This window comes from Ranitomeya variabilis, chromosome 1, assembly GCF_051348905.1.
Source record: "Ranitomeya variabilis isolate aRanVar5 chromosome 1, aRanVar5.hap1, whole genome shotgun sequence".
Lineage (NCBI taxonomy): Eukaryota > Metazoa > Chordata > Amphibia > Anura > Dendrobatidae > Ranitomeya > Ranitomeya variabilis.
Window position 1 is genome coordinate 697429933 of NC_135232.1, and position 24559 is coordinate 697454491.

Sequence of the window (24559 nt, forward strand, 5' to 3'; positions counted from 1 at the left end):
AAAATGGGTCAAAGCAAAAAAGTTTGGGCACCCAGGTAGCGCCCCTTTTAGAAAGTATTACAGCTTGTAGATGCTTTTTGTAGCCAAGAGTCGTTCAATTCTTTTTTGAGGGATTTTCATCCATTCTTCCTTGGAAAGTTCTTCCAGTTCTGCGAGTTTCCTGGGTCGTCTTGCATGGACTGCTATTTTCAGGTCTAGCCACATAGTTTCAAGTCAGGGGCCATTGTAAAACCTTCAGCTTGCGCCTTTTGGAGGTAGTCTATTGTAGATTTTGACTTGTGTTTAGGATTATTATCCATTTGTAGAAGCCATCCTCTTTTCACAGATGGTGTTATGTTTGCATCAAGAATTTGTTGAAATTTCACTGAGTCCATTCTCTTTTACCCGTGAAATAAATGTTCCCTGTGCCGTTGGGCTGCAACTTAACCCCATAGCATGATTGATCCACTCCCATGCTTAAAGGTAGACAATACAGGGATTTTTGTGTACTCACCGTAAAATCCTTTTCTCCGAGCCACTAATTGGGGGACACAGACCAGGGGTTGTATGCTGCATGCCACTAGGAGGCTGACACTAAGTTATCACAAAAAGAGTTAGATCCTCCTCTGCAGTATACACCCTCATGCTGGCTCCCAGAAAACCAGTTTGGTGCAAAAGCAGTAGGAACAAATAGTAACGACATAGAGTACAACATGTCAACTTAAAAGAACAGGCAAAAGCCGTATAAGCCAATAGGCTAACAGGGTGGGTGCTGTGTCCCCCAATGAGTGGCTCGGAGAAAAGGATTTTACGGTGAGCGCACAAAAATCCCCGTTTCTCCTTCACCTCATTGGGAGACACAGACCATGGGACGTCCCAAAGCAGTCCCTGGGTAGGAACAACAGAAAGAATTAGGCTTCATGCAACAACTGCCTAAATGTGCGCCACCGCTGCCTGCAGAATTCTTCTGCCCAGACTCGCATCCGCTGAAGCCTTAGCGTGAATATTATAGTGCTTTGGAAGGTATGTAAATTGGACCAAGTCGCCGCTATACAGACCTGCTCCGCCCATCGCCTGATGCCGAATAGCTCAAGAAACCCCCACTGCTCGAGTGGAGTGTGCTCTGATCCCCGATGGGGTGGGCTGGCTTCTGACTCGGTATGACTCCTGAATGGTTGAATGAATCCACCTGGCTATCGTGGCCTTAGAAGCGGCAAGACCTTTCCTGCGAACTTCCGGGATAACGAACAGGGCATCTCTTCTTCAGAAGGATGGCGCCCTTGAGACGTACCTTCGCAGAGCTCTGACTAGGTCTAGAGTGGGGAGAGCTCTTTCAAGTCTGTGAATAGGATCCAGACAAAGGGAAGGAAGAACAATGTCCTCGTTAAGATGGAAGGACAAAACGACCTTTGGCAAAAAGGACGACGACGGCCTGATGAAAACCTTGTCCTGATGGAAGTTAAGGAAAGGCGCCCGGCAGGATTAGGCGGCTAACTCCGAAACCCGTCTAATCGACGTGATCGTCAGGACAGAAAGACCAGCTAAATGTAATGAAGCGGTTCAAAGGGCGATTCCTGAAGGACGCTTAGCACTAAGTTGAGGTCCCAAGGCTCTAAAGGCATGCGATAAGGAGGAGCAACATGTGACAACCCCTGAAGATAAGCTTTAACCTGGAGTCTTGATGTGATGCGGCTCTGAAATAAGACTGATATAGCGGAGATTTGGCCCTTGAGAGAGCCGAGTGCCAGCCTGGAGTCCAGAACGACCTGTAGAAACTCTAAAATGGTGGGGACCGAGAAGACGAGAGGAGAAAGACCCCGATCCCTGCACCAAGCAAAAAATGTCTTCCAATACGATGGTAAGTGCGTACCGATGAGGGTTTACGGGCTCTAACCATGGTGGAAATGACCTGCTGCAAAAACCTTGCCTGAGATAAGACCCAGGATTCAACGGCCACACCGTTAAAACACAGTGCCCCTGAGTTCTGGTGGTAGATGGGGCCCTGGGAGAGCAGCTATGGCCGATCCAGCAGTCTCCAGGGTATGTCGGCGACGAGGCGTACGCGTGGCGAGGCCAATCAGGAGTAACCAAATTCACTGGTACTCCATCAGCCTTGATTTTCCTGATTACTCTGGGGAGTAATGGGAGGGGAATAATGGGAGAGGAGGAAAAAATGTACGGAAGGCGGAATTGGCGCCATGAAAGAACCAGGGTGTCGACACCGACGGCTCTTGGATCACGAGACCTCACTATAAACTGGGAAACTTTGGCATTCAGTCTGGACGCCATGAGGTCCATGTCTGGGATCCCCCACCGAAGACAAATCTGGGAGAAGACTTCCGGATGGAGCTGCCATTCCCCCGAAGTGAGACACTGATGACTGAGGAAATCTGCCGTTCAGTTTTCCACTCCTGAAATGTGTACCGCTGAGATCACAGAGTTGTTCTCTGCCCATCGAAGGAAGTGAATTACCTCGGACATGGCCATCCTGCTGCGGGTACCCTCCTGATGGTTGATGTATGCCACAGCTGTGGCATTGTCTGATTGGATACGGATGGGGTGACCCGCCAGAAGATGATGGAAGTGCTGCAGGGCTAGACAAATAGCACGGATCTCCAGAAAGTTGATCGGTAGCTTTCATTCCCGAATTGACCAGCGGCCCTGAGCAGTGGTGGCAGAAGACTGCTCCCCAGCCCGAAAGACAGGCATCCGTAGTCACCACTAGCCATTAAACAGGTAGAAAGGACTTCCTCCGGTTGAGGGAAGAGTTCAATGTCCACCACCTGAGAGTCTGTTTGACCTGCAGGGATAAGCGGCACCTTCGGTCGAGGGAGAAAGGGTTTCTGTCCCAAGCTGCCAGAAGGGCGTGTTGAAGGGGACGAAGGTGCAGTTGCGCAAAGGGGACAGCTTCCATTGCGGCCACCATCTTTCCTAGTACCCTCATTGCAAACCAGATGAAGTGAGGGGTAGACTGACGAAGCGCTTGGGCTCCTTGTTGAAGGGCTAAGACATTGTCTGGAGGGAGAATTACCAACCCCAGAGACCAGTCCAAGGACAATCCTAGAAGGGAGATCTGCTGGGATGGGACCGGAGAGGATTTGCTTAAGATTAAAAGCCAGCCCAGGTGAGAAAGGGTATCGCAAATAATGCGAACGGACTCCGCGCAGTTGTGGAAGGACGGACCTTCGATCAACAGGTCGTCCAGATAGGGCAGAACGATCACGCCCCGAGAGTGCAGGATGGACATGACGGCCGCCATGACCTTTGTGAACACTCTGGGGTCAGTAGCAAGGCCGAAGGGCAGGGCCGTGAATTAGAAGTGATGTTCGCGAATGGCGAAGTGCAGGAATCTCTGGTGAGGGGGAAAGATTGGAATGTGTAAGTAAGCGTCTCGGATGTCGATTGAGGCCAAAAATTCCCCTTCTTCCAGAGAAGAGATAACTGAACGCAGAGATTCCATGGGGAAATGACAGGACCTTGACAAACTTGTATAGTAGTTTGAGGTCTAGTATGGGTCTCACCTTTCCATCCTTCTTTGGGACGACGAAAAGGTTTGAATAGAAACCCTGAAACTTTTTGCTTTCTGGAACAGGGACAATGACGCCATCGTGACGCAATGAGTATCTATGTCCCGGGAGAACGCGCTTGCCCTTGCCTATGAAGAGGGAGGACGGGAAGGAAAGAAAAGTGAACTGGGGCACGTAGTAAAGTAGATTTTGTATCCGGAAGACACCAGATCTCTGACCCACTCGTTAAGAGACGACAGAAAGCCAGACCTGACGAAAGAAGTAGACGGCCGCCTACCCTGCCGGTGTCGACCGGATAGCACTGATAGTCAGCGTGAGGAAAATCTTTGGGACCCAGGTCCCTTAGGCCTCGACTGTTTGGGTCGAGACTTCCACTGCTGGTTAGGTCTGTACGATACCAGAATTCTTCCATCTCTTCGTGGAGAACGTCCTGAAGCGGACGAAGTAGTGGTAGTGGCCAAGCTTGGAGTGAAAGGAAAGGAACGGAAGCGGATTTGTGGCCGTCTCCGAAAGGGGAAGCCTAAGTCTCTGTTGGGGAAGGAATTTACTCTTTCCTCCCGTAGTATCTGAAATGATCTGATCCAGCTTTTCTCCGAATAAGTGACAGGTTTGATAAGGAATGGAGGTGAGACTTTTTTGATGCAGAGTCTGCCTTCCACTCTCTGAGCCTTAAGATCTTCTGATAGAGATGGCATTGGCTGCTGACTGAGCCGCACAAACGGCCGCATCCAAGGATGCGTGTACCAGGTAATCGCCTGCCTGGGAAATTTGGTTGGCAAGTTGCGCCGCCTCTGGAGGAAGGTTACTGTTTTGAAGTGAATTAGCTAAGGTCTCTGACCAGAAAACCATAGCCTTTGCTACCCATGCTGCAGCAAACGATGGATAGAGGGCCGAGCCTGAGGCCTCAAAAGCAGAGCGGGCCAAGACTTCTATCTGACGATCCGTGGGATGTCTGATGGATGAGCCATCTGGCACTGACAGGAGAGTTTTAGATGCTAGGCGGGATACTGGGGGCGTCTACCACCGGAGATTCCGCCCAATCCTTTTTCAGATCAGCTGAAAAAGGATACTTGGCTTCAAGAGGCCTTTGTCCTGTGAAGCCTTTATCCGGGCGTTCTCTGTGCTTATAAGGCATTTGCTATTCATCTGGAATTTAGTGCTATAGTTAATGAGAGCGTTTAGTTCTCTTAAAAGACAAGGTGTGATCCGGAGAGGAGCCGGGATCTTCCTCAACCATTAAAGTATGGTTGACTGTCTCAATAAGTGAATCCACTGTCTTTTTAAAGTCTGGCGAATCCGGATCTAAAGGAGAGAGAGAGAGTGCGCGAGAGAGCTGTGAGGCGACAAGGCACAAGTCTGCTCAGGAGACGTGCTATGGATCTGTTTTCTAGGTGCCTGACAGCTTCTAGAGTGCTTTCGGCCCCTGCTGACCGACTGCTCCCGGCTTGAGGAGGATCCGTTGTAAAAATAAAATAAAGAGTTTTGGGTCTGAATAGCAGACCCGTCCGTGTGCCGCCTACGGACACCAAGCAAGAACTGGTTCTCTGGGAGCCAGCATGAGGGTGTATACTGAAGAGGAGGAGCTAACTTTGTGTTAACTTCGTGTCCGCCTCCTAGTGGCAAGCAGCATACAACCCATGGTCTGTGTCCCTCAATGAGGTGAAAGAGAAATGTCCTTTTCCTGAAATTCTGTGCCCTTATTCCCTCCCCCCCTTTGATCATTGTGGCCAAAGACTTCTAGTTTAACCTCCATTGGGTCCACAGGACTTGCTTCCCGAATGTGTGAGGGTTTGTTTAGATGTTCTTTTGCATACTTCTGAATTTTATAGTGAGGACACAGGAGAGGTTTTCTTCCAATTATGCTTTCATGAAAGCCGTATTTGTGCAGGTGTCTCTGAACAGTAGAACAATGTACACAACTCCAGAGTCTTATAAATTTTTCCGAAGGTCTGTTGTGGTGATGAGCGAGTGTATTCGTTGCTCGGGTGACCTTCGAGAATTTGTTATTGCTCAGAGATATCAGTTGCATGATTTACGGCTGGTCGCGCGGCTGTATGCGGATGATGCCGCATGCGTCGTATTGACGATGCGGAAAAAAAAAAAAAATGCTACAGGCTGCGTCCTACGCTGGTCGCCGCATCGTCAAAACGACGCATGTGGCATCATCCGCATACAGCCGCACGACCTGCGTACCTAATGTTAAAGATAGGTACGCAGGCAGCATGCGGGCCGCATGCAGAAGTAGGCGGAGCTAGCGGCGGAGGTGCGGCCGAGGACGGGGCTTCACGGAGGAAGTCCGCAGCCGTCCGCAGATCAGGTAAACGCAAATGTGAAACCAGCCTTAGAGGAGGAAATTAGAAAAAAAATTAAACAAAAAGTGTGGTCAATTCTGTACTAATATCCCCCTATCGCTTGTAAGCAGCGTATGGCAGGTACATAATGCACTGCTTACAAGCCAAGGACAGCTGCCAGAATACACACTGCTCTCCACGCCGGGACTCAGTGTGTGTAGAGCAGTGAATATTCTTTGCTCTTCAATAGAGGGCACAGCGTTAGCCACAGCTGCCGGGCATTCACGTGTGCCCACTATTAAAAGGAAAGAATATTCACTGCATTCCACGCCTATGGGAGTGGAGAGCAGTGACTATTCATTGCCTTAAGTAGCAGGCACACAACATCGCCGGCAGCTACAGGAAGCCAGCTGCTGCGGCTAACAGCATATCCGCTATTAAAGAGAAATATTCACTGCCTTTCATGCTCATAGGCGTGGAATGCAGTGAATATTATTTTCTCTTTAGCAGCGGGCACAGGAGTTAGCCACAAGCTCCTGCCTCCTGTGACCCGCTGCTTCGCCATTTTTTTTGCCTAAAATTTAAAGGAAATGTGTTATCTTTAGCCACTTGAGAGATCCATTTCATCTTCAACTGCTCATAATATCTAATTTAGACTGGGGGTGTCCAAATTTTTAAGTGCCACTGCAAGGAAGAACTCAGGGTTGTAATACTTGCTATACCCTATGCACAGGCAGCCCGTGTACTAGGCCCCTGACTTTCATTGCACTGTGTTGCAACTTAAATATAATATAGGAATTCCACTAAAGTTATGTCATATCTATAGGATCTTTCAGAAATGTAAAAGAGGGACCTGAAACGGTCTTAAGAACGGACCCCGACATGCGCTGTTGTCTATGGAGAGGAGATGGAAACTTTTGCCATTTGCATGGGAACTCCAGCCTCCCCTTTACTGACAGCAGTGTTGAATGGGGCCACGTTTTCAAAACAGATGCGGGACCCCTTTGAGGTATCCGCATCCCCTGCGCCATAAAGGTACCTTCACACTGAGCAACTTTCCAACAAGAACAACAGCGATCCGTGACGTTGCAGCGTCCTGGATAGCGATCTCGTTGTGTTTGACACGCAGCAGCGTTCTGGATCACGCCGTGATATCGCTGGTCGGAGCTAGAAGTCCAGAGCTTTAGTTCGTCGCTGATCACCCGCTGTCATCGCTGGATCGGTGTGTGTGACGCCGATCCAGCGATGTGTTCACTTGTAACCAGGGTAAACATCGGGTTACTAAGTGCAGGGCCACGCTTAGTAACCCGATATTTACCCTGGTTACCATAGTAAAAGTTAAAAAAAAAAAAAAAAAAACACTACATGCTCACATTCTGATGTCTGTCACGTCCCCCGGCGTCCACAGGGTTAAAACTGCTTTCGGCAGGAGCGCTTGCTAATGCTGCCGAGCTTCCTGCACTGACTGTCAGCGCCGGCCGTAAAGCAGAGCACAGCGGTGACGTCACCGCTGTTACTGCCGGCACTGACACATTCAGTGCAGGAAGCTCTCGGCAGCAGCGCAGCATTAGCACGCGCTCCTGCCGAAAGCAGTTTTAACCCTGTGGACGCCGGCGGGGGACGTGACAGACATCAGAATGTGAGTATGTAGTGTTTTTTTTTTGTTTGTTTGTTTTTTTTTACTTTTACAATGGTAACCAGGGTAAATATCGGGTTACTAAGCGCGGCCCTGCACTTAGTAACCCGATGTTTACCCTGGTTACCCGGGTGCTGCAGGGGGACTTCGGCATCGCTGAAGACAGTTTCATCGATGCCGAAGTCGTTCCCCTGATCGTTGGTCGCTGGAGAGAGCTGTCTGTGTGACAGCTCCCCAGCGACCACACAACGACTTACCAACGATCATGGCCAGGTCATATCGCTGGTCGTGATCGTTGGTAAATCGTTTAGTGTAACGGTACCTTTAGTGTACGGGATGGGAACACCCCTTACATGTAAGCAGTTGCTGAAGCTATGTGCAAAAAAACAAACAAAAAAAACACAAAAGACTATTCCCTACATTGATGCTCCTCAATATCAGTAAGGTGGGACCCCATGGAAGAACCTAACGATAGGCTGATTATTTTAGATGGGGATAACCTTTTCAAAGGAATAAAAAAATCTAAGCTTTTGGTAAATCCCAAATCTACTCATCTGTTTTAGGGAAACTGGAAATGTGCTGTGCAATTGTCACATTAAGTCACAACAGTCGTCCTGAGCACCATTAGAGAGTATGTGCACTGGGTACGTTACTGCTGAGCACCATCAGCAGCAGAAAAGCCTCTGGGGATTTAGTTGTGAAAATGGTGCAGAGAATGGTAATCCGGCCCAGTTGGGTGGCGATCGGGGTTGGTGACGTCACAAACAAACTGGTGTACAATACCATCTGCAAGCCACCAGATCTCTGTATTCTTGATCGGTCCCACCCGGTGCAGAGGTGATCGGGGCCAGAATACCCCTTTAATATTTGCACCATAAATCGACATGCTGCAGATACCCTCTATACACAGCGTTGTTACTGCAATATGCTGATGGAAAATAGTCTGCGGATGCACCCCATGTTCCCAAACCAATAAACCTGCTAAACTCCGGACTTAAGATTGTTGGTCAATGCAAAAATATACAAAACTGTACCAAGTCTTAAAGCACACCACATCCCAGAACCGAGAAGTTCAGTATCCCACATCCCCACTCCCATCTCATAGCGGGTCTATAGAGGCTGCTGTAAGGAGGGTGCTTGCACTGCGCTAACAGATATCAGTGGCAATGGTGACTATTAGTGATGAGCACACGTGCTGGGATAAGGTGTTATCTAAGCATGCTCGGAGGCTAATCGAGTGACTTCGCCGTGTTCCAAAAATATGTTTGAGTCCCTGCAGTTGAATATCTTGCGGCCTTATTAGGCAGTCCATGCCTGTGTTGCGGCTGTCGAACAGCAGCGAGATATGCAGCTGCAGGGACTAACATTTTTTGAGCATGTTTAAGTGTCTGTTAGCACCTGAGCATGCTCGGATTACACCTCATCAGACCACATTCGCTCATCACTAGTTACCACCTAACTTCCCTACAGGACTAATATATATATATATATATATATATATATATATATATATATATATATATATATATATATATATATATATATATATATATATATATATATATATATATATATATATATATATATCTATCTTAGACCACTGACGATGGCAGGAGTGGAGAATGGGATCAGTAGTACAGCCATAGGTAGTTTCTAGGTGGAGGTGCGCATTAAGTCTATACAAAGTAATAGAAAAGCTGATTCTTTGGTATTAAAACGGGGGGATTGACAACATCTCAGTGAGGTTCGAATTCACACATGTTACACATAGAAAGGGTCATGTCACAGATTTGGGGTTCTTAAAACTCGACATGGCCATTGTTGCACTTTATGGTAAAGAGGCTGTTAGGGACCAAGATATTAAGTCCCAATCTGTAGAATCAGCAGTGGTCCTGGCCAGCCCCAACGATCAGCTGCAGCAAAAAAACAAAAAGAACAAAAACACAGCACCATTAAATGTAGTGGCAGTTCCCAGGTACTACAGATCAGCCCCCCATTAAATGAATAGGAGCTGTGCTGCACACGGGCATTATACAGGGTATGGAGCCGGGCTTTTAAGGAGCAGTCATGGTAGTGCCGGGGGTTGGATCCAAAATGATTAACTAAAAATAGGTCATCAATATCTTAGCCCCGCTTGACCCCCATAAGTGCAACACGAAAAAACAAACTAGCAGGTATTGTAGAAATGGATAAAGAAATATACTTTAGTTGGGTTTCCACAGAGGACATCATTATTACCATGAGGGACACTGAACGGCTTAAGCTACAAAAAAATGACAAAAAAAAATTACAATGGACTCAAAAGGGAAATGCAACAAAGGCCTTGAACCACGACAGGGTGGGAGACACCAGGACACTTAAGGGGGCGATGGGTAATATGTTAATTTGACAGATACTTTTTTATTTTTAAGGATTTTAAGTTTTATTTTTTTGTGCGGTCATTTTAAATCATTCTTACGCGGGCCCGAAGTGTTCGGCTTCACTGGGATTTGTCGGCAACGTCTCGGAGTGCCTGGAGGCGGACATGGACATTGATTTCGGATGCCGCAGCCGAGCAAAGATTGACGATATGGCACATACTGAGGCAGGACTAGTTGCGTAAGCGAAAATTCCCGTCAGGCTGTGATGGTGGGGAGGGGGTAGAAATAGGTTTGGGCAGACAAAGTAGAATGGACTCATAATAACACAGGCGCAAATTATAGCAAAAAGCACAAAAAGGAAGACTATAAAAAGAAAAACAAAAAACCCCAAAACAATACCACAGACAGTCCTGCCACTAAAATAAATAACTTCCCTGCACTTCCATTTCGAACATATCATTTCTGGTCCCTAGTTTCATTTTTAAGCTAAGTGCTATAAATTCAGACTTTTAGGGCTTCTGGGCATAATTAAAAATAAATGTTAAACTTTAAAGGAGGTGAGCAGCTTGTAAAATGTTCCTCCTTTTGTCTGCCGCTTGCCATGGGGGTATGCGACAAGCTGCCTGCTTCAATTCACCGACATCTCTCTACCATGTCAGCTGCCATTATGCAAATTTACAGCAAAAGCTTTTCTACACGTATTTGCTATAATTCTACTGGAAAGGTCTCATCAAGGGAATAGAAATAAGGAGTTGCAGTAATCTAAAGAAGAGGTGAGCAAAAATGTTTGCAGGGCACTGTCCGGAGGGCCAAGACAGTTTATGGCCGCGGGAACACAGCCCCACAAACCGATTAGTAGATCTGGTGTGAGGTCACAACATATTTGTGATGTCAAGCCTAATAATCGGGCAAGCCAGCGGTCAGGTGGTGGCCCCGCAGGGCTCTGGTCGAGTGGCCATGGACTACAAACGGTCCAGCAAACCTTTTTGCTCAACTATACTTAAAGGGTCATTTCCAACTCTCCTTTTCAAAGAATGGGTGATAACTTGCAGATGGTTGGTGGGGGGGGGGGGGGGGGGATCTAAACTATTCACAATTCTTAACAAGACTGACAAAAAACATATCTCCAACAGTCACGTCAAAAAAGTCCGGAGCAGTTGTGCAAATGTGCGTCCACCACAACTCCGAGAGCCACATAGGAGTCCCACGGATATGAAAGTCATCATCCATCCTCTGGTTAGGCGATTGCATTAAAAATTGGAAATTGTCCTTCTAAACATGTTTGCCCTATTATAAATGTGTGCACATAAACTGTATTACTTGGCATCATCTACTATTGGGGTCCTGGAAAAGGAAGTCTTACCTGTTTTCTTTGCCATTTTGAATGACCGAATGTCGATCGGTGGAGGCGCGCTCACTGCACACGTAAGTATTTCGACGAGTCATTCCGCTGGACGTTGAATTACTCTAAGTTGGGGAAGGAAAAAAGGCCGATGTGGGTTAAACATAAGGAAAAAAAAAAAAAAAAAAAGTACAAGCGCCCTCTCACTCCGCACAATTCTTGAACTCTGACCTAGACTTCCACCTTTAACATTTACAATTTTGCCAGGAGGGTTTGGGGCACAATCTAATCCTGTTTAAGTTTCAGTTTCTTAGCTCAAGTTATTTTCCCAGAGCAAGAAGAAGGGTGAAGCTGGAACCCAGGATTTTTGGCAGGCTCAACACTTTCAGGAGGGAGGAGGAGTAAGAAAGAAAAAAAAATATATGCACTAGGAAAGGTTAAGTAATGGGAACAGTCACCGTCAACACGGCATTAAATACAAAAAAGCTTTAGGGATTGTTCATACTGAAAATCCACAGGAAATTGACCAACACTGTAGATTTAACATCTGTCACATTACGCGCAGACGTTCACCATGAACTTCGCTCTTCACTGTAAATCCACACGAGAATCCATGCTCTTAGGAGTGTATATTAATGCTGCAAATCTGCTGCGGAAAACCCATAGCTAATACATCAAAAGTCCCATTAGGACTCACTTTCTGGACAAGACGAGCAGCGGGTCCTTGATACTTACAGTGGGAACAACCGAACTCTTCTTCCGATCGGGGATATCGGCTTTATTGGGGTTGTTGGCGTTGCCGAGCATTGGGCTCGGAGGAGTGACTCCTCGGCCGCTAACCGCACTACTTGGTTTTCGAGACTGCACCTCTTCCTTCAGATCGTTATCGGTAGTGCTTGTCTGGCTTCGTTTGGGGTAAACTGTAACAGCAGGGATGGCGGGGCCAGCTAGAGCCGGGAGACAAAGATTAGAATTAGTTTAAGTTGAGCTTATATCAGATAATTAGGAAAAATTGTTAATTAGGACTCGCTGGCTCAGAGGACTTCAGCCTTCCAGCATCTACAGATGGGCACCAATCTCGGATCCTGGCGAAGTCAACAGTGCCACAAACCTACTTGCTCCTCCAGTCTATAAACCACCCCATGTTGCCCATTTTAGAGAAAATATATCATCACCGGCAAGGAAAACCAGAAGCTGCTCTACCTAAACTTTTATATAAGTATTCCAACTTTCAAGGAATATAATAATACATGCACAATATATAAAGCAATATATCATACATACATAAATCCACCTTGGCCCCATGTTTTAGGGAGTATCGATTGGCAAGTAGTAAATTACGAGGGTCCCACTCACCGTGATCACTGTACCGTCTCTGTTTCTGGCCGGAAGAGATGCTTCGCTGCACCTTGTGGAGAGGGGACTGCCCAGTGCTGTTGTTCAGATCGCTGCTCGGTCTGACTTTAGCAAGTGACAAGTTGCTGCTAGAGCTGGAATCACTGGCATCCAACTGTGAATGAAACACAAGGAATTCATCTAGGGGTGCAGAGGCCATCTTAAATCCACAGGGGCTTCATAGAATTTTATGACATTAGGATGTGAAAATTAAAAATGCAATTATAGTTACACAAAATTGCTGCTTTAGCTGCACATTTTTCATTTTAGCAAGAGTTGCAGGAGAAAATGGACAATACAGTTTGTTGTGCAATTTCTCCTGAGTACAACGATACCCCATATGTGGGGGAAAACTACTTTTGGGTGCACAGCAGGGCTCAGAAGGGAATGAGTAGTGTGACTTTTGGAGCATAATTTTGGCTGAAATAGATTGACGACGCAATGATGCATTTGAAGAGCCCCTGACATGCCAAAACAGTAGAAACCCCCCACAAGTGACCCTATTTTGGAAATGAAACCACTCAATTTATCTAGGGGTGCAGTGAGCATTGTGAACCCACACATGATTCACAGAATTGTATAACATCATGCTGTGGCAATGAAGAATTACATTTTTTTTCCTTAAATGTTTTGCTTTAGCCGCATTTATGTCATTTTCACAAGGGTAGCTAGATAAACTGGGCCGTACATTTTGTTTGATACCACAAATCTTGTCATAAACTACTCTTTGGGTGTGTGGCAGGGGAGGGATGGTACTTGAGTTTTGGAGTGCCATTTTGGCTGCAATAGATTGTGGATGACATGTCACATTTGACGAACCCTTGACATGCCAAAAAAAAAAAAAAAAAAAAAAGCAGAAACCCCTCAGAAGTTACCCAAATTCTGGAAACCACACCTCAAGGAATTCATCTAGTGTTGTAGTGAGCATTTTTAACCCTCAGGTAACTCATGGAATTGTGTAACATTGGGCTGTGAAAATGAAAAATTGTTTTTTTCCATTAATAAGTTGCTTTGGCCCCAAGTTTTCAATTTTCAAAAAGGCATTTCTCCTGAGTTCAATAACACCCCATATGTGGTTGAAAACATCTTTTCAGGCACAGTGCAAAACTCAGAAGGGAAGGAGCGCCATATAACAGTACATTTTTCTGGAATGGGTTGCGGGTAATTTGTCACATTGGTATGGCCCATGAGGTGCCAGAACAGCAGAAGCCCCTCATAAGTGAAAGTATTTTACAAACTACCCCTCTCAATGAATTCATCTAAGGTTGAAGTGAGCATAGTGACACCACAGGCGCACAAAATTTTATTACTATTGGCCGGTGAAGAAAATATTACATTTTTGCCACAAATATTTTAGCCTTAGATTTCCAATTTTCACAAGGGGAAATGGGCAAAAATGACTCCATAAAGTATTACACAATTCCTCCTGAAGATGGCAATACCTCACATTCAGTATCTTTCGGCCACACAGCAGGGCTCGTGAAAGAAGCGTAATTTGACTTTCGGAGAACAGATTTTCCTAGTCTAGTTTGTGGACTCCATTTGCAGAGCCTCTAAGTGCCAGAATTACAGAATCTCCCCTCAAGTGACCACATTTTGTAAATTGCACTCCTCTGGGAATTCATCTATGGATGTAGTGACCATTTTGTTTCTGGAAAAAAAACCCTGGAATCAAATGAAGTGAATGTTGCAGAATTAAAATTGCAAATATGCCATTGTAATGCCCAATATATTGTGTTTCTGGAGTCATGGACCCCCTAAATTAAGTGGGCTCTCCTAGCTACAATAATTTTGTGGAATTTTTCTTTTTGGGTGAAGCTATGGCGCTTTTCCAGAGCCTGTGTGTTACCCCCTCTATTTCTGTTAACAAATGACGTATTTGAGTGGGGACTTGTTTTTTGTGGGTTGATTTGAAGATTTTATTAGGAACATTTTGGGGTACAGAATATTTTTGATCAGTTCACATTTATCCTGCGCTCTATACTGAGCACTTACATCGGCGTTACCATTTACATGATCAAAATAAGTGACTAAGATGACAGCTCCAACCAATCCATTCACTAATGAGGCGGCAGTGTTACTCTGGACTCAGACTGGCCTCTGTTCCGCAGTTAGTGTTTCCATAAAGATACATAAAACGGTGTTTGACTGCGCTTTTGTGCATGACTAAATATTGACACAGGCCAGATCTAGTCCACAGTGCCTCCATCTGCCTCATAGGAATTTTTCAATCTGGGATTTTTTTGTCCGAATCAAGTTTTTCACAGATTTACACAAAAACCCTGGTGTAAGAACTCAGCGCAGAGTGAAGCATAAAGGTGAGCTGAGCCTTACTGCAATCTTTGCAAGGCAGAATTAACTTAGATTAAGAATTGGATTTTTTATACTGTTCCTCATGCCATATAAGTGATTAAAAGGCTTTAGTCTTTGGGTCGGTGCGATTACAGCTATACCAGATTTATACTTTTTTTTTTTTTATCCCACATTAAAAAAAAGCTTTTTCACAATATAGTCTTTTGCAACCATATTTTTTTGTCCTCTGCCGACAGTCAAAAAGGGGGCTTGTTTTCTTTGAGATGAGATGCGAGTTTTTGCTGGTAATATTTTCAGGCACAACATTCTTTTTAATCGTTTTCTATTTCGCTTTTTGGGAGACAAAAATAAACAGCTATTCAGAAATGTTCCTTTTTTTACGCAGTTAACCGTGTGGTAAAAGGGATAAGACAACTTTATTGTTGGGATCAGTATGACTACAGTGCCTACCATATATATTTTTATGTTTTGCCGCTTTTACACAAAACAATTTTATATGAAAAAAGCATTGTTTATGTATTGCTTTATTCTGAGAGCTATAACATTTCTCTGCTGATGGAGCTATTTGGTGGCTTGTTTTTTGCGTACGACTTGATTGTTTTATCACAGTCAACCAAAAAATGGAAGGAAATGCAAAGTCTTTGCCATTTTAACAGTGTTTACTTTAGGTTTTAAGTGAGTCTTAGAGAAGATCGTTCTTGATATGGGGACACAAAATAAGTAATTATTTTGTTTTTACATATATATACGTATTTATTGGTGTAATTTTTCTTTGTGCCCATAAATTGTAGGTTTAGCCCAGAGTGACATGTTTTGTCCATAGTTGTAGGCTGGTGGCCCAAGAGTGGCATGTACGGTAGAGTAGGACACATCAGAGGGTGATCACCTTGCCGTGGTTGATGGGCACACATGAATTGGCCAATTTATGGGCTAAGAATCTTCATTTCATCTATTACTGTAAGTTTTATTGAAAACATTTTTGAAAACATTTGTGAAAAATATTTTTGAGAAGTATAATTCATATTGAATATTTGTCTGTTTTCACATGGCCTAGATTCATGTACATGTGCTGCTGTGTTCTTTTTATCTCTCTCTCTATCTATATCCGAAACGTTGCCACGCCGTTTGGGCAATAAAGTCCACTTTTTTGTGCTGATTATACATATATATATATATATATATACATACACGCACTGTGTGCAGAATTATTAGGCAAATTGTATTTTGATCACGATACTTTTTATACATGTTGTCCTACTCCAAGCTGTTCAGACCTGAGAGCCAACTACCAATTAAGTAAATCAGGTGATGTGCATCTCTGTAATGAGGAGGGGTGTTGTCTAATGACATCAAAACACTATATAAGGTGTGCTTAATTATTAGGCAACTTCCTTTCCTTTGGCAAAATGGGTCAGAAGAGAAATTTGACGGGGTCTGAAAAGTCCAAAATTGTGAGATGTCTTGCAGGGGGATGCAGCAGTCTTGAAATTGCCAAACCTTTGAAGCGTGATCACCGACCAATCAAGCGTTTCATGGCAAATAGCCAACAGGGTCACAAGAAGCATGTTGGGCAAAAAAAGGCACAAAATAACTGCCCATGAATTGAGGAAAATCAAGCGTGAAGCTGCCAAGATGCCATTTGCCACCAGTTTTGCCATATTATAGAGCTGCAACGTTACTGGAGTAACAAAAAGCACAAGGTGTGCGATACTCAGGGACATGGCCAAGGTAAGGAAGGCTGAAAAACGACCACCTTTCAATAAGAAACATAAGATAAAATGTCAAGACTGGGCCAAGAAATATCTTAAGACTGACTTTTCAAAGGTTTTATGGACTGATGAAATGAGAGTGACTCTTGATGGGCCAGATGGATGGGCCAGAGGCTGGATCAGTAAAGAGCAGAGAGCTTCACTCAGACGCCAGCAAGGTGGAGGTGGGGTACTGGTATGGGCTGGTATCATCAAAGATGAACTTGTGGGACCTTATTGGGTTGAGGATGGAGTGAAGCTCAACTCCCAGACCTACTGCCAGTTTCTGGAAGACAAATTCTTCAAGCAGTGGTGCAGGAAAAAGTAGGTATCGTTCAAGAAAAACATGATTTTCATGCAGGACAATGCTCCATCACATGCCTCCAACTACTCCACAGCGTGGCTGGCCAGTAAAGGTCTCAAAGAAGAAAAAATAATGACATAACCCCCTTGTTCACCTGATCTGAACCCCATAGAGAACCTGTGGTCCTTCAAAATGCAAGATCTACAGGGAGGGAAAACAGTCCACCTCTCAGAACAGTGTCTGGGAGGCTGTGATGGCTGCTGCACGCAATGTTGATCGTAAACATATCAAGCAACTGACAGAATCTTTGGATGGAAGGCTGTTGAGTGTCATCATAAAGAAAGGTGGCTATATTGGTCACTAATTTTTTGGGGTTTTGTTTTTGCATGTCAGTAATGTTTATTTCTAAATTTTGTGCAGTTATATTGGTTTACCTGGTGAAAATAAACAAGTGAGATGGGAACATATTTGGTTTTTATTAAGTTGCCTAATAATTCTGCACAGTAATAGTTACCTGCACAGACAGATATACTCCTAAGATAGCCAAATCTAAAAAAAAACCACTCCAACTTCCAAAAATATTAAGCTTTGATATTTATGAGTCTTTTGGGTTGATTGAGAACATAGTTGTTGATCAATAATAAAGATAATCCTCTAAAATACAACTTGCCTAATAATTCTGGTGTGTGTGTGTGTGTGTGTGTGTGTGTGTGTGTGTGTGTGTGTGTGTGTGTGTGTGTGTGTGTGTGTATACACACACACACACACACACACACACACACACACACACACATAGTACAGACGAAAAGTTTGGACACCTTCTCATTTAAAGAAATTTCTGTATTTTCATGACTATGAAAAAGGAGATTTTTGGGTACTCACCGTAAAATCCTTTTCTCCGAGCCAATCATTGGGGGACACAGGACCATGGGTGTTATGCTGCTGCCACTAGGAGGACACTAAGTAAACACAGAAAGAATAGCTCCCTCCTCTGCAGTATACACCCTCCTGCTGGCTCTCAGTAAACCAGTTCGGTAACAAAGCAGTAGGAGCTTAATATTTAACAAGGATGAACTATGTCAAAAAGTAAATTAACTCAACAAAAACCAAAGCCAATAGGCTAACAGGGTGGGTGCTGTGTCCCCCAATGATTGGCTCAGAGAAAAGGATTTTACGGTGAGTACACAAAAATCTCCTTTTCTCCTACGCCTCATTGGGGGACACAGGACCATGGGACGTCCTAAAGCAGTCCCTGGGTGGGAAACAACTGCAATTGCTACTTGCACCCACAAGTTACAGATGCGGCACAGCCGCTTGCAAAAGTAGTCTGCCGACGGTTGCATCTGCCGAGGCCTGAGAGTGAATATGGTAATATTTTGTAAAGGTATGCAGGCTGGACCAAGTCGCAGCCTTACAAACTTGTGCTGCCGAAGCTTGGTGCCGGATGGCCCAAGATGCACCCACTGACCGAGTGGAGTGAGCCTTAATCCCTGCTGGGACAGGAAGACCTCTGACTCTGTAGGACTCCTGAATAGCCGAACGGATCCATTTGGCTATTGTCGCCTTGGAAGTGGGAAACCCTTTCCTCGGTCCTTCCGGGAGCACAAATAGGGCATCTGACTTGCGGAAAGACACTGTCCACGAGATGTATCTCCTAAGAGCTCTCACTAAATCCAGTGTGTGAAGGGCCTTCTCGATGCGATGGACTGGTGCCGGACAGAGTGAGGGTAAGACAATCTCCTCATTGAGATGAAAAGAGGATACAACTTTCGGTAGAAAAGACGGGGATGTCCTCAAAACCACCTTATCCTGATGAAAATTCAGGAACGGAACTTGAGAGGACAGAGCTGCCAGCTCGGAGACTCGTCTGATAGAGGTGACCGCAACTAGAAAAGCAACTTTCTTCCTCGGCCCATCGGAGGATGTGGACTACCTCTGTCATGGCCGCCCTGCTGCGGGTTCCCCCTTGGCGGTTGATGTATGCCACTGCAGTGGCGTTGTCGGACTGAATCCCGACTGGGCGACCTGCTAGAAGGGATGGAACTGGAGAAGTGCCAGCCTGATCGCCCCGATTTCCAAGATGTTGATTGGAAGGCGTGATTCCTGGGGGGACCAGTGGCCCTGAGCAGTGTGATGAAGGAACACCGCTCCCCAGCCTAGAAGACTGGCGTCTGTCGTCACAACCAGCCAGTGTACTGGAAGAAAAGACTTTCCTTGATTCAGGGAGGATTTCAATGTCCACCACCTGAGAGACTGTCTGACTCGCTGGGGAAGAACGGGTTCCTGTCCCAAACAGCCAGGAGGGCATGCTGTAGAGGACGGAGGTGTAGTTGGGCAAATGGAACCGCCTCCATAGCTGCTACCATCCTGCCGAGGACTCTCATACTGAAGCGCAGAGAGTGAGAGCGAGGCTGAGAGAGCTTCTCGCTGTAAGAGATCTTTTCCGGGGGAAGAAGAACCAACCCCCGGGACGAGTCGAGTATCATTCCTAGAAAGGAAATTCGCTGAGCCGGTACTGGGGAAGATTTTTTGAAGTTTATCTTCCATCCCAGGCGAGAAAGGGTATCTATTGTGATGGCCACGGCTTCCTTGCAGGAGCGGAAAGAGGGGCCTTAGATGAGGATATCGTCTAAATACGGGAGCGCCACCACTCCTCGGGTGTAAGTATGGCCACGGCAGCCGCCATGACCTTGAATGAATACCCTGGGAGCGGTGGCGAGGCCGAAGGGCAGAGCAACGAATTGGAAGTGATCTTCCTGAACTGCGAAGTGAAGAAACCTTTGGTGAGAAGGTAAAATAGGAATGTGGAGGTATGTGTCCTGGATGTCTATAGATGCCAGAAACTCGCCTTTTTCCATGGAGGCGATGACAGAACGAAGCGATTCCATCCGGAACCGTCGTACCCTGACTAACCTGTTCAGCAGTTTTAGGTCCAGTATGGGCCGTACTGTACCGTCCTTCTTTGGAACAATGAAGAGGTTTGAATAAAAACCTTGAAACCTTTCGCTTCCAGGGACCGGAATATAAACTCTGTCTTTTCTCAGAGAGCTTATAGCTTTGAATAACTGATGCTTTTGCCCTGGGAGGAGAAGACAGGAAAAAACGGTTTGGAGGATGAGATAAGAGATCAATCTTGTAACCGGAGGACACTAGATCGCAGACACACTCGTCATGAACGACCGAGAGCCACGCGGCACTGAAGGAAAGCAGGCGGCCGCCTACTTTGAGGGTGTCCCCCCGGATACCGCAGGGAGTCATTGTGTGGAAGGTCTGCCCGTTCTGGCACCTCTGGATCCCGGGTGCCTTGGCCTGCCTCTCCATGAAGGGGAAGGCTTAAAAGAGGCCTGTGAACCTCTGTCTCCACGTTGTGCCCGGCCGGAACCGGGAGATGTGGAAGTAGAGGACCAGTTTGAGTTGTAACGGGGGGGGGGGGGGGGGGGGGGGGGAAATAAAAATAAAAATCGGTAACGAGCCTGTGGTTGCAGGTTCCGAAAGGGCCAAGAGGGTCTCTTGTGGAAGAAATTTACTCTTCCCTCCAGTGGCGTCAGAAATTAACTGGTCGAGCTTTTCGCCAAAAAGGCGACCGCTCTGATATGGGAGAGAAGTCAATGACTTTTTGGAAGTAGAATCCGCACGCCAGTCCCTGAGCCATAAGGACCTCCGGATGGTGATGGCATTTGTTGCTGCTTGAGAAGCGCAGTCAGTGGAATCCAGGGGCGCAGTCACTACAAAATCTCCAGCTCTGGCTATCTGAGTAGCGAGGTCTGCTATCTCGGGGGGGGGGGGGGGGGGAAGATTGGTATCCAGTACTGCTGAACACAAGACCTCAGCCCAGTGGGTCATAGCCTTAGCCACCCACGTAGCGGCAAAAGATGGAAAGAGTGCGGCCGCTGAGGCTTCAAAGGCTGAACGCGCCATATTGTCGATCTGACGATCGGTTGGATTTTTGATAGAGGTACCCTCCGAGGAGGATAAAACAGATTTGGTAGCCAGGCGCGATACCGGAGGAACTACTGGGGGAGATTGTGACCAATCTCTTCTTAGATCCTGGACAAAGGGATATTTGGACTCCATGGGCTTCTGCCCTGTGAATTGTTTATCTGGACGGATCCTGTGAGATTCAACAATTTGCTTAAACTCGGGATGAGTGGCGAACACTCTGTGAGCTTGCTTGGTCCTCTTAAAGGACATGGCATGATCAGTGTTAGATAAGGGTTCCTCCTCAAGTCTCAAAGCCTTATTCACCGACTCAATTAGGGAGTCGAGAGTCTCCTGATCGTGATGAAATTCCTCATCTAGGGACGTATCAGAATCGTCCTCTGAAACAGGTTCTCTACTAGCCCCAATGGAAGGGGAGCGAGAAATGGATCGCTCAGAACCCGAAAACCGTTGATGGTCTGGGGATATGGCATGAGAACGGGTAAGGGAGGTAGCCCACTCAGGGGGACTAGGCTCACTGGGTTCAGTATCAGCAACAGGTGGTTCCTGAGCCGTCACCGGTTCACAAGCTGTGCACAATGCAGTATTGTGACCCTGGGGTAATGATACCTTACAAGAGGTACATGCAGCGAAAAATTCAGTGTGGGTTTTCCCTGACTGTGAGGCTTTGGTTGAGACATAGTAAAGCCTGGAGGAAAGCGCTTACTAGCAGGGGAAGGGTTAAGCTATGTGTCCGCGGCTTACCCAGGTCCTGTGTCTTGAGTCCCCAGAGCAGGTCCGCAGTGTAGGCAGAGAAAAACGCTAGTCCTGAGGGCTGTGACAGGAAATGCTGGAGCAGTGCTGCAGCATCAGGGCTGTGGGTGTCCCAAGATGGCCACAGAGACCAGGAAGTGGGAGCTCATCACAGGGAACGAGAAGTGCCAGAAAAAGTGGGTGGGGCTAACTGCTGGTGGGCGTGGCCAAAACTCTGGCCTGAATTGAGGGAATTTTTTTTTTCTCTCTGCGGTTGCAGCCGTCAGCGCCGCGGACGCTATTAGCGCCATCATTAGCTGCACTCCTTCGTGGGGTTGCCGAACTAAGGACCACTAACGGACACAGGCTTAAGGTGCGGACCTCCCATACCCCGGGGACCAGGACTCCCCAGCGCCTCGGCCCCCACAGTGTACTCACGGTAGATGCGGTGGGCCGGTGCTCAATCCACCGTCGCCATAGTCAGGGAGGGGGTGGAGAGCTTCTGCCGCCATGCGTCATCCGCTATATCAGTGGTGATGCAGAGGGGGGCTGCACGGATGCCATATATATCATGTCCGGCTATGCACCTGGCTCCAGGAGAGGTAGATGGAGGGCTACTCCATGTGGTGGCCTGCTATAGAGGGGGGAGATCGGAACGCGAAGGAACCGTCGCCCGTAATGTGAGCTCAGGGCTGGCATCCAATGTTGCAGGAAAGGATACGGGAGGAACGCTCCACGTACTTGCCTGTTGATGGTTCGGGGGAGATCGGAGCCTAGAAGGGATCCGTCGCCCCCATTCGCTCCTTTAAAGGAAAAAATAGAACAAAAAAATCAAAAATTAAAATAAAAACGGTGGGGTCTGAAACAGACCCAAGTGCCTCCTACAGACACGAAGCAAGAACTGGTTCACTGAGAGCCAGCAGGAGGGTGTATACTGCAGGGGAGGAGCTATTTTTTCTGTTTACTTAGTGTCCTCCTAGTGGCAGCAGCATAACACCCATGGTCCTGTGTCCCCCAATGAGGCGTAGGAGAAATTGTACATTCACACTGAAGGCATCAAAACTATGAATTAACACATTGTGGAATTATATACTTAACAAAAAAGTGAAACTGAAAATATGTCTTACATTCTAGGTTTTTCAGAGTAGCCAACTTTTGCTTTGATGACTGCTTTGCACACTCTTGGTATTCTCTTGAGGAGTTTCAAGAGGTAGTCACCAGGAATGGTCTTCCAACAATATTGAAGGAGTTCCCAGAGATGCTTAGCACTTGTTGGCCCTTTTGCCTTCACTCTGCGGTCCAGCTTACCCCAAACCATCTCGATTGGGTTCAGGTCTGGTAACTGTGGAGGCCAGGTCATCTTGCGTAGCACCCCATCACTCTCCTGCTTGGTCAAATAGCCCTTACACAGCCTGGAGGTGTTTTTGGGGTCATTGTCCTGCTGAAAAATAAATGATGGTCCAAACTAAACGCAAACCGGATGGAATAGCATGTCGCTGCAAGATGCTGTGGTAGCCATGCTGGTTCAGTATGCCTTCAATTTTGAATAAATCCCAACCAGTGTCACCAGCAAAGCACCCCCACACCATCACACCACCTCCTCCATGCTTCATGGTGGGAACCAGGCATGTAGAGTCCATCCGTTCACCTTTTCTGCGTCACACAAAGACACGGTGGTTGGAACCAAAGATCTCAAATTTGGACTCATCAGACCAAAGCACAGATTTCCACTGGTCTAATGTCCATTCCTTGTGTTCTTTAGCCCAAACAAGTCTCTTCTGCTTGTTGCCTGTCCTTAGCAGTGGTTTCCTAGCAGCTATTTTACCATGAAGGCCTGCAGCACAAAGTCTCCTCTTAACAGTTGTTGTAGAGATGTGTCTGCTGCTAGAACTCTGTGTGGCATTGACCTGGTCTCTAATCTGAGCTGCCGTTAACCTGCGATTTCTGAGGCTGGTGACTCGGATAAACTTATCCTCAGAAGCAGAGGTGACTCTTGGTCTTCCTTTCCTGGGGCGGTCCTCATGTGGCCAGTTTCTTTGTAGCACTTGATGGTTTTTGCCACTGCACTTGGGGACACTTTCAAAGTTTGCCCAATTTTTCGGACTGCCTGACCTCCATTTCTTAAAGTAATGATGGCCACTCATTTTTCTTTACTTAGAATTTGTATTATGGCAAGAAAAAAGCAGCTAACAGTCTATTCAGTAGGACTATCAGCTGTGTATCCACCAGACTTCTGCACAGCACAACTGATGGTCCCAACCTCATTTATAAGGCAAGAAATTATTAACCTGACAGGGCACACCTGTGAAGTGAAAACCATTCCCGGTGACTACCTCTTGAAGCTCATCAAGAGAATGCCAAGAGTGTGCAAAGCAGTCATCAAAGCAAAAGGTGGCTACTTTGAAGAACCTAGAATATAAGACATAATTTCAGTTGTTTCACACTTTTTTGTTAAGTATATAACTCCACGTGTTAATTCATAGTTTTGATGCCTTCAGTGTGAGAGTGTACAATTTTCATAGTCATGAAAAAAAAATAAAAATATATATATATATATATTTTTTATATATATATATATATATATATATATATATATATATATATATATATATATATATATATATATATATATATATATATATACACACACACACACACATATATAATATATATATATATATATACACACACATATATAATTATATATATATATATAAATATATATATAAATATATATATATATATATATATATATATATATATATATATATATATATATATATATATATATATATATATATATATATATATATATATACACACACACACACACACTCACCGGCCACTTTATTAGGTACACCATGCTAGTAACGGGTTGGACCCCCTTTTGCCTTCAGAACTGCCTCAATTCTTCGTGGCATAGATTCAACAAGGTGCTGGAAGCATTCCTCAGAGATTTTGGTCCATATTGACATGATGGCATCACACAGTTG

The 24559-nt window shown here is 45.8% G+C and overlaps 1 protein-coding gene across 5 annotated transcripts in view; it reads right to left on the reverse strand.

Moving 5' to 3' along the window:
* The window catches only part of MARK3 (microtubule affinity regulating kinase 3), an 87353-nt gene that overhangs the window by 17743 nt on the left and 45051 nt on the right, over positions 1-24559 (reverse strand). For all 5 annotated transcript variants that reach the window (XM_077266965.1, XM_077266950.1, XM_077266957.1 and 2 more), the window contains exons 12-14: positions 12492-12645; positions 11871-12082; positions 11157-11260 (exon numbers count right to left, since the gene is read on the reverse strand). In XM_077266965.1, coding sequence (XP_077123080.1) covers positions 11157-11260; positions 11871-12082; positions 12492-12645 — 470 coding nt within the window. The remainder of the gene's footprint in view (positions 1-11156; positions 11261-11870; positions 12083-12491; positions 12646-24559) is intronic.